General features: G+C 39.8%; 1 protein-coding gene across 1 annotated transcript; it reads left to right on the top strand.

The window, feature by feature from the left end:
• Positions 1-3,969: 3,969 nt before the first annotated feature.
• LOC109400781 (farnesol dehydrogenase) lies at positions 3,970-4,970 on the top strand. The gene is made up of 2 exons (XM_019673282.3): positions 3,970-4,600; positions 4,671-4,970. Exons 1-2 carry the CDS (start codon positions 4,037-4,039, stop codon positions 4,842-4,844), a joined length of 738 nt encoding a protein of 245 aa, XP_019528827.2. The 5' UTR covers positions 3,970-4,036; the 3' UTR covers positions 4,845-4,970.
• Positions 4,971-13,792: the final 8,822 nt, after the last annotated feature.

Below are 13,792 nucleotides of genomic sequence, written 5' to 3'. Positions count from 1 at the left end.
AGAAGGAATTTATGCAGGAATCCCTGGAGGAATTCTTAGAGTTATTCCTGGACTAACTCTGTGAGAAATTCCTGGGGGAGTTTCTTAAGGAATCCCTGGAGGATTTTCTGGAGATATTCCTGGAGGAGCTGCGATAATTGTTTCTGAAGGAATTTCTGTAGGGATTCCCAGGATAATTCTGGAGGAATCCCTATAGAAATCCTTGGAGGAACTCCTGGGGGAATGCCTGGAGACATGCCTGTAAGAATATCTGGAGGAATCTCTAGAGAAATTCCTTAAGAAATTTCTTGAGGGGTTCCTGGAGGACTCCCTGCATAAATTCCATTAGTAATCCCTGGAGGAATTCCTGGAGAATTTCCTTAAAGACTCACTGGAACAATTGCAGAAGGAATCCCTGGTGGAGTTTCTGGACGAATCCTTGTAGAAATTTTAAGAGGAATCCATGCAGGAATTCTCAGAGGAATCCTGGAAGAATTCCTAGAGGAATATTTGGAGAAATCCCTTGAGCAGTTCCCGCAGGAATCCCAGGAAGAATTCCAGAAGAAATAGAAAGTACAATTTCTGAGGGAATTCCAGAAGGTGTTTCTGAGGAAATCTCAGTACTGAAGAAATTGCTGAAATTCCTGAGGAAATCCTGAAATCCTGGTTTAATTCCTGGAGGAGTTTCTAAGGAAATCCAGGCATTTTTAAAATAATCCCGGAAGTTGTTCCTGAAAGAATTATAGAAGGAATTCGCGGGTGATTCCCTGCAGGAATTCTTGGAGAAATTTCTGAAATAACCCCTTGAGGAATTCCTTAGGGAATCTCAGGAAAGCTTTCTTAGCGAATTCCTGGAAGCATTTTTGTAGGAATCCCTGGAAAAAAAAAATCTGAAGACATCCGTGTCTGTAGTAATTTCTGGACGAATTATTGAAGGAATACTTGTATGGGCCCTTAAAGAATTTTTTGTACAAATGTTTTAAGCAACTCCTGGAGTATTTTTAAATATTCACTGGTATAGTTTTCTGGAAGTTTTTTTAAAATAAATTCCTGCAAAAATACTTCGAATTATTCCAGATGGAATTATTGGAGCAATCTCTAGCGAAATTCTGGAAGGAATATATGGAGAAATCCCTATAGATATCTCTGAAGAAATACCTTGAAGGATCTCTGGAGAAATTCCTGAAGGAAACCTCAAAGAGGAGGAACCACTAAAGATATCTCAGGACAAATCCTCGAAGATATGTCTGGGTGAATTCTTAAAAGTCATTACATGTCAGGCCCCCCTGGGCCCCCTCCAGAAAAAAAATGCTAGCTACGCCAATGCCTTCTCGAGACAACTGTGGGGATGCTGTGGATTTCACGGTTCCTAGTAGCAACGGTTGTCGAACTAATATTCCTTTGCTTTCCCGATAACCGTGAGGACGACGGCAGCCTCGATATAATTTGGAGTGGCTGAAGCAACCGGATATTGCCACCGCATCGGCGCAGAACTTCGAGGCAGCGTTGCCGGACGAAAACGAGCTCAATGAAGCCCCTCTAGAGGACTGCTGGTGTACGATAAAAACAGCTGAGACCAACGTTGGCTATGTAGAACGGAGCCAAAGAAACGATTGGTTCGACGATGAATGGGTGGTTCATGCTGCAGCGAGGGCGGTCATGCTGCAGCACGAGACCCGGCAGAACGTGAAGCGACATAAAAGAACGCGAAAAAAGCAGACCCCTCTCTTCTACGACGAACACTTGAATGGTGTGGAGAGCGCAGACATGGAGGATCAAGACAGCGGATGAAATGACTACGTCAGTACAGCAGGGAGCAACAACGAGCCAACGAGGGAAGTAAAGGAAGCTATCCAACAGCTGAAGTACAATAAGTCAGCTGGTAAGGATGGTATCGGAGCTGAACTCAACAAATGTGCAGTTATGGGCAGTTCAAGGCGGCGTACGACAGTATCGACCGTACAGAGCTATGTATGGAAAATCATGAGCCAGAACGGCTTCTCCGGGAAAGTCATTAGATTGATCAAAGCGACGATGGATGCTGTAAGAAACTGCGTAAGGGTTTCTGGCGATCTGTCTAGTTCGTTGGAATCTCGCCGGGGTTACTACGACAAGGTGATGGACTCTCATGCCTGCTGTTCATCACCCATCCGGCTCTGCGATGAGCCGGGTTCAACAGCCGAGGTACGACTTTCACGAAATCCGGACAATTTGTCTGTTTTGTGGATGACATAGATATTATTGCTAGAACATCTTCTGGAGGATCAACTGAGGATTTTAATATACGATTTAAACAGCTATGCAGCCTTTTAATACGGGAAAACGAGGTTTAGTTTTTGCCCGACGTTTCGTCACTAGGGTTTTGTGTCATCATTACCCCTGTTCTAGCAATCTTAAATTTATACGGCTACGCAGACTTTTAATATCGGAAAACGAGGTTTATTATTTGCCCGACATTTCGACACTAGGGTTTTGTCATCTTCAGGTGTAATGATGACACAAAACCCTAGTGTCGAAATGTCGGGCAAATAATAAACCTCGTTTTCCGATATTAAAAGTCTGCGTAGCCGTTTAAATCTTAGATTGCTAGAACATTTGGAATGGTGGCAGGCCTACACCCGCCTTAAACTTGAAGCATCAAAGGTCGGACTCACGGTGAACGCGTCGAAAACAAAGTGCATGCTGGCAGGCGGAACCACGATCGACAGGGCAAGCCTAGGCAACAGTGTAATGATAGACGGCGACACTGAGGTGGTGGAGGACTTCATCTACGGCAGACAGCAACGTTAGCCGCGAAATGCGAAGGCGCTTCATCAGCAGAATTCGAAGAGTGCATAAAGAGGAGTTTACGTCGGGAATGGAGGAGAACATGCAAAGGTTGAGGGGGTTCTTGGATGTCTAAAATAAGTTCGGAGTTGTTTGTGGGTTCCAAGGGGGTTTTCAGAGGATTTTATTGAGGGTTATGTGGAAACGGAGGCAATTGATGTATAAGAAGTGGAAGGGATAGTGCAAGAGGTGTTACTGGAGAATTGCATGAGGGACTTCATGGGAAAACGCAGAGGAAGTTTATAGGTGAGTTTAATGAGAGAAAGAAGATTCAGGGGAGTTGTACGATGACGAGACTGCTGCTGAAAAGCTTCTTACATACGGAACTACCAGTGTTATATATATACACTGTGGTGCATAATTAATCGGACAAACGCCGATTTTCATACAAAATGGCCAAGTTTAAGATGCTGTAACTATGGTTTGCTTTGTTGGATTGAGCTCAATTTTTGACACGGAACTACAAATATGCTGAATTTTGTGTATACAAAGTATAAAATGTTTTCGTTCACAGGTCTGGGCGTGGCAAGGCGTTGAAAATATTGCAAAAGTGATCGGACAGCGGTACCCCTTTGATTTACACGCGTGCCACTGTCCGATCACTTTTGCAATTTTTTCAACGCCTTGCAACGCCCAGACCTGTGAACGAAAACATTTTATACTTTGTATACACAAAATTCAGCATATCAGTATGTAATGATGACTTGACTCTAATCTAAGAGAAAACAATCGTCACGTGATTCGTACAAATGGTTTTGAGAAGACTTGAAGTACCACTTTTCAAACAAATGTAGACAAACACTTCAGGGAATTGCTTGCCGTTGAAGATGAAACGTATTACTTAAGACCGTCGGGATCAAAACTTTGAGAAGCACGTGCTCGTGACAAGGCAGTTTCCTCACTTTACGTTTGCTACCTACAAAAGACAAGAATTTGCCGATCTTCCACTCTGCATGTGACGATCCTCCAGTCCCAGTCGATACTGTGTAGTGTCGAGTGTCGACTTATCAAATAAGATGCCACTGCAAATAAGAGAACCGCAAGTGCACGCGAAAAGTTATGCAAAGTCATTTTACCATCACTTACTACTAGCCAGTATCCACTCAGGTTAGAAATGAAGAAATACAATCATCATCGGATAGAATAAAAATAAATAGCTAGAGTATTCACAATCAAAGTCTAGTCGTAATCGAGCGAGCAGCACAATCGCATCTCTGTTCGGAAATCGGAAATGGATCGTTGGGCAGGAAAAGTGGCCGTTGTGACCGGAGCAAGTTCCGGTATTGGTGCCGGTATTGCAACGGATTTGGCCAAGGCGGGAATGGTGGTCGTTGGCCTGGCACGCCGAGTGGAGCGTGTTGAAGCGTTAAAAGCGGATTTGCCGGAATCGGCTAGAAGTCGGCTACATGCGGTCAAGTGCGATGTGTCCAAGGAGGAGAACATCCAACAGGTGTTCCATTGGGTGGAGAAGAAGTTCGGAGGGGTTGACGTGCTGATCAACAATGCCGGAATGCTGCGGCAAACGGACCTGTTGGAGGCCGGGAATGCTCAAATATTGCGTGACACGTTGGATGTCAATGTGGTAGGGCTGGTGCTGTGCAGTCAGATCGCTTATCAATCGATGAAGAAGCGCTCGGTCGATGGCCATATTGTGCATATCAATAGTGTTGTCGGTCACAAAGTGGTCGATTTTCCGCAATTTAACGTCTATCCTGCAACGAAGCACGCAGTCACAGCCATCACGGAAACGATGAGAAACGAAATGAGGAATGCCGGATCCAAAATTAAGGTTACGGTAGGTTTTTGGGGATAATTTGTGAAGAATAGCTAAGCTTGATTTGTGCCTTTTTATTATCTATTTTCAGAGTATTAGTCCAGGTGTGGTTAGCACCGAAATCATACCGGATGCAATGCTAGGAGCAGGCCTTCCAATGTTGGAAGCGGAAGACATTTCGGAAGCCGTATTGTACGTTCTTGGGACAGCTCCACGGGTGCAAGTTCACGAATTGATCATTAAACCAGTTGGTGAAAAGTTTTAGTTACTGAATCGATGGCTGAGAATATGTGTTATTCATATGAATCATAGGCATAACAACCTGTATTTAATCATGATAAAATGGTAGGCAAACCAAATTGTCGGAATAAAAATATGTATCAGGAATCAAGTGTCAACTTTTTTATATACGAACGAACCATTATCATGTTTAAATTTTCTTAAACGCCGAAAACAGGAGGAATAGAGTGAGCAGCATACGCATTAAAAATGCCATTCAATAACCAGCAGAGCAGAAAACGTCTTTTATGCAATTCAGTATCATAATTTCAATTGTATACTACTCATTTCATTATCATAATGTCCTACTTTTCCGTACCGGTTCATTGCGCAACTGAAATGAGTTGCATAATGAAAAATAGTTGCATAATGTTCATAATGCAACTAATGTGAGTTGCATTATGAATATTATGCAACTCGAATGAGTTGTATAATGAAAAAAATCATTGCATAAAATTTTGTATGGAACTCGTTGCAAAACTCGATTTTTCAACACTCATCGTATTTATCCAACTCGGAGAGCCTCGTTGGATAAATGTACGACTCGAAAAAAATCAACTTTTTGCAACTCGTTACATAAATAACTGTTTCGCAATACTAGTCGCAACATCATTTTCTAGTAGGCCGAAGTAGGCCGAATAGCACAACCTCACCAAGTGCTGTTTTTGATATTTGAATCTGTTGTGAATTTGATAGTAAAAAAATAATGAAAATAAATACCAAACATTAGTATCCGTCATAGTCAACTCATAACCAACTTGACACCTGCAGAACAATGTCAACGTAACCAACAATGTTGGTCCGGGTGGTACTGTCGAACTGAATAATCGGCCGAAGTGCAGGCCAGTTTCCAATCCGTGAGTATCGGAGAAAAACCAGGAAGTCCTGGATTTCTCATGAATATCTGGTAACTATTAGATTTTACAAAAATTTATGATTTTTTTATTTTTCTACAAAAACCTTTTTCTTAGCCACTATGCATTTTTCAGATTTTTAGAACTTTATTTCGATAACAAAAAACAATTTTAAAGAGATTTTTTTATATCACCTTTTGACAGATGGGCACTGTTTGACGGCTCCGTCCAGTGCAAAATCCGACGAGGGGTGATCCAACTAATCGCTTCCATACAAACTTAAAATTGATTTCTAAAAGGTTCACGCCGTGGAAATTTGGATTTGAACCCGTCAAAACGTGCAGATTTTAAATATGGCAGTTCTTTATCGTAAAAGAAGCCAATTGAGGAATTTATGCTTGTGGGGTATTTTATGGATAAAAAAAGTACAGTCAGCGCACAAGTATAATCAAATGAATGTCCACTATTCTGTAAAAAGCTTAAAATTTTCCTTTGAAAACTCTGGACGGAAGTTTTCAATACATTTCTACACTGTTTTTAATTTAGGTTGTTACAACTATTTATTTCACTTGTTGTCCCACCACTCTTTGGCTCGTCAAGGGTGGGATAAAAATAATAAAGCATTTAATCTGAAAAATATTTTAAACTCATCGGATTTGGGTTGAAGAATTTTTAGCAAGACCCAATATTGTGATATATATTTTTTATATCTGCCCCTCTAAATTCAAAATTCACCCAAAAGTTTTTAATGCGGGGGGGGGGGGGGGGGTTGGACACAAAAAGTTAAAATTAAATTTGTATCAGCCTGAGCCTGAATCTACTTGGGACTGTTTTTGGAAGATCTTTTGGAATTCTTTCTAACAGAACTTTTTGCCTTTCTCGTGCACCAAGGTGTAGGCTACATGTTCACTCCAAAAACGAAAATTGGATAGAGCCCCCGGAGAGGTCAAGTCTTATATACCAATCGACTCAGCTCGACGAGTTGAGATGATGTCTGTGTGTATGTATGTGTGTGTGTGTGTGTGTATGTGTGTGTGTGTGTGTGTGTATGTGTACAAAAAGGTCACCTCATTTTTAGATAGTAAATATGATCCGATTTCAACGACCGATGGTTCATTCGACGCGGCATATTGTCCCATTGTTTCCTATTGAAAATGGTTCAGATCGGTCCAGCCGTTCCGGAGTTACGGCCATTTAGGTGTTCCGGACCGGTACCTCAGGAAGGGGCCAGATATAAAAATGCAACAAACCAATGCATGCGACCCATCAAACCACGGCATTTTCGATTATGTGATGATCGGTAAGCAGGAAAATAGTCGCAGACTACATCTGAACCGGAAGTGTTCCGGAATCGGTTCTGGGTGTCCCGCCGGAAGTGGCCATATATAATAGTGAACCAAACTCATGCATGCGACACATCAAATCGCCGCTTTTCCTATGACCTGATGAACGGTAAACAGGGAAATAGTCTCACTGAACTGGTAGCATTCCGGAACCGGCTCCGAGTGTCCCACCGGAAGTGGCCAAATATAAAAGTGATCCAAACTCATGCATGCGACACATCAAATCGCCGCTTTTCCTATGACCAGATGAACGGTAAACAGGAAAATAGTCTCACTGAACCGGTAGCATTCCGGAACCGGTTCCGGGTGTCCACCGGAAGTGGCCAAATATATAAGTGAAGCAAACTCATACATGCGACACATCAAATCGTGGCCTCCTCAATAAACTAATTGTGCGGTTAGCAAGAAACTAGACTAAGCCCACATTAGAAACTACTTGTACATCTGTCTCGCGGAGAGTGGCCGAATGTAAAAAAGAATCAAACCAATATTCGCGACACATCAAATGGCTTTTTAGGTATCCTGATGAACGAATAACCAGAAAAAATATCTCAGATCATAATTGGGAAAACTAATAGTGTCCCGGAATCGGTTCCGGGTGTTCCTCCGGAAGTGGTCAAATGTGGAAGGAAACCGAACCCCATGCATGCGACACATCAAATCGCGGCTTTTTCGATAACCTGATGAACGGTTTTCAAAAGAAAGCCTTAGATTACGTTAGAGACCACCGGTAGTGTTCCACTACGGGTTCCGTGTGTCCCGCAGGAATTGGTCAAATATAAAAATGAACCGGTTTAGAGTGTTCCACCGAAAGTGGACCAATATAAAAACGAATCAATTCCATGCTTGCGGTACATCAAATCGATTTTTTGTCAGTAACCTGATGCATGGATAATAAGTAAATCGGCACAGTCCACAGAAGTTACTACCGGTAGCTTGACCGGTAGTATTACTAGTTCTGGGTAATCTGTATCTGATAACAGTTAGTATTTACATAAGCTCAGACCACACTACCGGTAGTGTTTCAGAATCATTTCCGGGTGTCCCATCGTAAGTGGTCTAGTATAAAGTATACCAAACTCATGCATGGCACACATCAAATCGTGACATTTCGATAACCTGATGAACGATTAGCAAGAATATTTTCTTCTTGAGCCTATTGGCTCAGACCACATAAAAGGCTAGCGGTAGTGTTACAGAAGCAGCGTTGAGTGCTTCAGCGGAATTTCGAAAGTGAACAAAATCATTGCAAGCGATAGATATGTGTAAGAGAACCAAAAACCTAAAAATTACTGGAGCGATCTCATCAAACCACACCATTTTAGATTCCTGAGATGTTAACATACAGTAGGATGGGTCAACGTTGTATGGAATTAAAATTTTAGCGCATCAGCCCCGTACATTTTTTTAAAATCCCCTTTTGCGTCTAAAATTACTGCGCAAAATTTTGCTGCGACTGGAGGGCGAGCTCTGTAATGCGTTTAAAATTTGAATAAGATTTAAAATTGGCAATTCAAATTACTATATCACAAATTTTACATGAATTTCGTAACCAATGATAATAAAATATAGCCTAAAGTGTGCAGAATAGCTTTGTAGAAGACCTCAAAGTGACCTGTGAAAAAAGTTATATCCTAGCTTGTCAAGCAGTCAACTGAGAGAACTGATATTTTCAGCTCTGTCCATACGTTGAACATAACATCGGAATAAGTGCCCCAATTCGATGATGATTTTGATAAAATTCTCGTTTTTTCTAAATAATGTATTCTCAGGATTCAGAAATTCGTTGGTGGTACAGTCCAAGATCGCTGATATGAGAATTTCCTCCTTCTCATCCGTTATCAAGGCACAGAGCTTTGGGGCTGATCACTGACTCTAAGGCAAGATTGATTGCGCCGACGGAATGATCATGAGTACATATTCAATGAGAAAGGCACTATCACCACTAGGTGGATTAATCTGGGTTTTTAGTTTTTGTTTCCTAAACATTTGAAAATATTTTTAAAATGTTTTTCAAACATGGGCGTATTAAAGAGTACATATTTCTTCATGGTTTCCATGTGTTTAAAAGTTTTTATCTTAGTTCATTTTGCTCTGAAAATTAGAGGAAAACTTGATTTTATTTAGAAATTGTTAACAATTATAAGTTATCCCACATACGTAACCAATGAATATTTTGACAAAAAATTCAGAGATCCTGTATGACAATGACCTCCTTATTGAATCCTAATCAAAAAAGTTTAAATCATTAGGATTATTTAATCAAAAATCAAATACCGCAAAAAATGGAATGTCGCATTTTTTAATGGGTCATACTGTATAGCCAGTCTAAGCTAAGCTAAGTTAACCTAAATCTGACTAAAGCTTCGAAGGGGATTCTAGAGAATTTTTTCGATGAATTTAGCAAAGAAACTGATCAAATTTACGAAGTACCTGACTGCCAGACGATAAGAAATGTGGCCAGTTTAATAAAATATTGTCGACTGCACAAAAAAAACTGCAACAATTCTTATAACTAATTTCAGAAATTGCTGTTACGTAATAAGCTGGCAAACGAAACACAAACATCAAAGTCACACCATATTTATAAGAACTTAGAGTATGTTCTCCACACTTTGGCAGTATTCCAGGGGTTTTTATAGGCGTTCCACTGCTTTCCAATGGGTTTCAAGAGCGTTGCAGAGGTGCTCCGGATGGTTGCAGATGGTATCAGAGGCGTTCCATGATGCTTCAGGGAGTTTCAGGGGTGTTTCAGAAGGTCTCAGGTTTGAGCGGGTTCCAAATGTATTCCAGGGGTTTCAGAAGCATTCCAGGGGCATTCTAGGGTTATACCTCGGGTGTTTCAGAGGGCTTTATGAGGTCCAGGGACATTCCAGGGGTGATCCTGGACGCCTCAGGTGGTTGCAGAGGCGTTCCATGGATTTTCAGGGGGTTTTGGGAGCGTTTTAGAGGTGTTCCAGGGATATTTAAGGGATATTCCTGGGGTCTCAAAAGTCTTAGGGTGATCATTGGTATTCCATAGATTTTCAGAGGGTTGCAAAGGCTTTTCAGGGGCGTTATTGTGACTTCAGAGGGTTTTAGGGGGACTTCGGTTTGAAGGGCGTTTCCGGGGTTTTATGAGGGTTCCAGGGGTCGTTTCAGGGATGCCCCTGGAGTCTCTTGCAATGTTGCTGAACACCGGTGAAACATGCGAAGGGCGATGAATATTGCTTTGCCACGGACATGAGAATTGCGAGTGAACATATTTTCCAAAGCTTGAGTTTTGTTCGTCATCAACGAAGCGACGTCGTCGCTCGTGACTACTGGGAAAAATAACTTCATCGCCCGAAGATATGATTGCTTCGATGTACCCTGCGAAGATCAGAAAACTACAGTTGACTCTCGACATCTCAATATTGAAGGTACCATCTTGATAGGGAGATATCAAACTGAAGAACCAATTTGTAATGCACACTAGATTGAAAACGTCCTCCGTAACTAGGAAAAACCGCCAACAAACACCTGTCACTTCGTATTCCTAGAATATTTTGCACCTAAAAACGTGATCTAGCAACATGTAAAAACGGACATATCGACATATGGAGAGAAAATCTAGAACAAAAACGAACGAGATCGCATCGAGATAGAGACACATCGAAATAAGGAGATAGATATGTAGAAAGATAAAATGTATGTAGCTTGAAGGGACCGACCAAACCATCGAGTCTCGAGATAGGGAGAGATATCGAGATGCAGAACATCGACATATGGAGAGTCGTTTGTATTCGCCACGAGCACGGTGTACAACATTTAGAAGGTGATACATTGCAGATAACTAACATTTGGTGATGGCGTAGTTAATATCGCTGATCGAACGAGTGCAAGAGAAAACATAGCCTGCTACCTCCCAAGTAACCAAAAGTTCCGCTGCCCATGACAAAATGCTCTTTCAAGTTCCGCGAAATTCAGATTAAGTTCCGAATGGAACTTTCTGGCTGCTTAACAGCCCAACGATTTTCCCAAATGTATACCAGCCTAACGATGAGCCTTGCTGGAACTTCATACACAATTTCCGGAAAGGCTCATTATTAGCCTCTTAAGTAGCTTGAAACCCTAACAACCCCCCCCCCCCGTGGCTACGCCAGTGACAATAACACAACAGTAACAAATTATGAAATCAAAGCAACAATTAAGTGCAAAAATGGATCTTCGGCTCCGTAAAGCGTTATACGCAATTGAGCCTCAAATAAATAAATGAACTAGATAAATCAAAGCAACAATTCGATAATAATGACCTGTCCTTTTGTTTTGTTCCATTTTTGTATTCAGTTAGGATGGAAATTTCTGAACGAATCCTCTGAAAATTCCTTAAATAATATACGGAAAAACACTTGGAAGTTCTGGATGAACCCTTCGATACCCTGGAGAAGTCTTCAAAAGAACTCCTGGCGTAATTTTCTTAGAAATTCCAAAAGTAATTCTTCTGGACAATTATTGGAACTCTTGGCAAAATCTTTTGAAGGAGAATTCTTCGAAAAAAAACTCCTGGTGAAATTCTCAAAGAAATTTTCAGAGAAATCAGAAGATGAAATTCGGGACAAATAATCACGGGAAATTCTGAAGAAATCCTTGAAGGGATTCTGTTCATAATTTTGGAGGTATTTCTAGAGGTGTCTTTGAAAATCTGTAAATGATTTTGTGGAAAAATTCTCGAAGTAATTTCTGGAACATTTTTCTTTTACATTCTCTTAGAATGAATTAAAAACTGAATATAGTATTTTTCGATCATTTCAAGTATTGTTACTTATGTTATTGGTGGGTTTTTGAGACAAAGTGAATAATTTTATTTAATAAGTACCATAATTCACTTAGTAACGATTTTGATATTATAACAAACTTTGCTTTCCGATTATTATCAATAACATATTAATATCAAAATTTGTTTTTGAAATGTTTTCCAAATTCACTGTTATTAAGTTGTTATTCAAACTAACAAAACAAGTTACTAAAATGGTTTTCCAAGAACATTTTTTTGTTATGATATTTGTTATTTTGCCGCTTATGACAGACAAGTTTATATCATAATATGTTATGTTAATAACTTAAAAATAACCGACTTTATTATTCAGTTATTTTACACAAATAACACAGCTTCTTATGCTGTTGTTATTCCCATCTGCTCGGGAAGGGGGAGGGAGGGGATCTGAAATGCCCGATTTTAGCGTTACGTAATTGTGTACCATGCCAAACCTCCTTGAAAGCCTTATAAGTCCCCATTGAAACCGCCGGAAACCTTATCTGGAACCCTGCTGAAAACCCCTGAAAAGCCTAGAAACGCCTCTTAAACATCCAGGAAACCCTCTCTAGAAGCCCCAAGGACTTAAGTTCCAAATTTCCGATACAAATGTTCTGTTTTCTCGCAAAAAAAATGCAATTTAAGGGAAGGCAAATTCAATGGGAAATATGAGAAACGAGTGGATCTATACTTTCACTAGACATTTTCTACAACCATAGAGTTATACATGGGAAAACAAATAAAAACAACAAGTTGCATTTTCGTTTCAGCTATATAATCGAAAACTATTACCGGATATTTCAATTTAAAATCTTTGGCGGTCCTAGAACAACAGAGATCTGGAATTTTTAGTAATTTTACGATATCCGAAATTGTATAAAAAGTAAAGATTATGGAGGCATAACGTTCAAAACAGGTTTGGAAGTGAGTTGATGAATATTCAATGACAGGAGCACAGGCAAGCACAGTATTCGTACTGTAATTGAAAAAATGGGAGCAGATTTCAGGAGTTTTAAATAAATGCCATATCCCAACCAGAAGCACATAACAAGATCATAACAAAATTATGACAACTGTTGTTGAAAAATAGCAGAAGTTGATATAATTCTGTTGTAAGGATTTTTCGTGTGGATTAGTGAATATCCATAACAAAATTATATTACCATTTGTTATTATTTCAGTAACAACATTTTAACAAGACATGTTTTGTTTATTCAAACAGATATGGAACAACATTTGTTATATTTGCATTATAACATTATAACATTATAACATGTTTATTGCAATCTTTGTTATATTTTCTGTAACAACATTATTTCAGAATTTATTAGATTTTTTGTATTGTTGCGAAAAACCCAGGTAATTTTTGATATTTTGGTTGCACGAGCCAAGAGATTTATTACAAATTTTGTAACAAATTTGTTCTGAAATATATAACAGAACTTGTTAGAATTTTGTTATGATTTCACAAATTTAATCTAACAAAGTTTGATATCTCAACTTGTTATATGTGTATTTCAATTGGAACGAGTTTTGTTAGATTTTTTGTTTTTTTTTTAATTACTAACGGTACATGTTTTATAACAACCGTTGTTACAAAAATCATTGTAACAAAATAACACAACATGTAACAATTTTGTTTTTCCCATCTAGTCGGGATGTGATTCCAGGGAGCGAGGAGATCTAGGGATGTCAAAGGTATACCAGAAGAGTTTCGGAAGAGATTTGGGGGAGTTTCAAATGGGTTTAGGAGGGTTTCTAAAATAAAAGAAATAAATAAATAAAGTTTAAGGAAGATTCGAGGTGGAAAAACGTAAATTAGGTCAAGAGTTTCCAGTACCTAGAGTGCTAGAGAGAGTTAAAAGCGTTGATTAAGATTAAGGTTCAAGAGAGTTCCAGGGAGGTTTCAGGTGTATTTCAGGGGTTAAAGGAAGTTTTCAGAGAAGAGGAGATTTGAGAGGTG

The sequence above is a fragment of the Aedes albopictus genome, chromosome 3 (genome assembly GCF_035046485.1).
Source record: "Aedes albopictus strain Foshan chromosome 3, AalbF5, whole genome shotgun sequence".
Lineage (NCBI taxonomy): Eukaryota > Metazoa > Arthropoda > Insecta > Diptera > Culicidae > Aedes > Aedes albopictus.
Note: the sequence above shows the minus strand (reverse complement) of the source record. Positions and strands in the feature narration are given on the sequence as shown.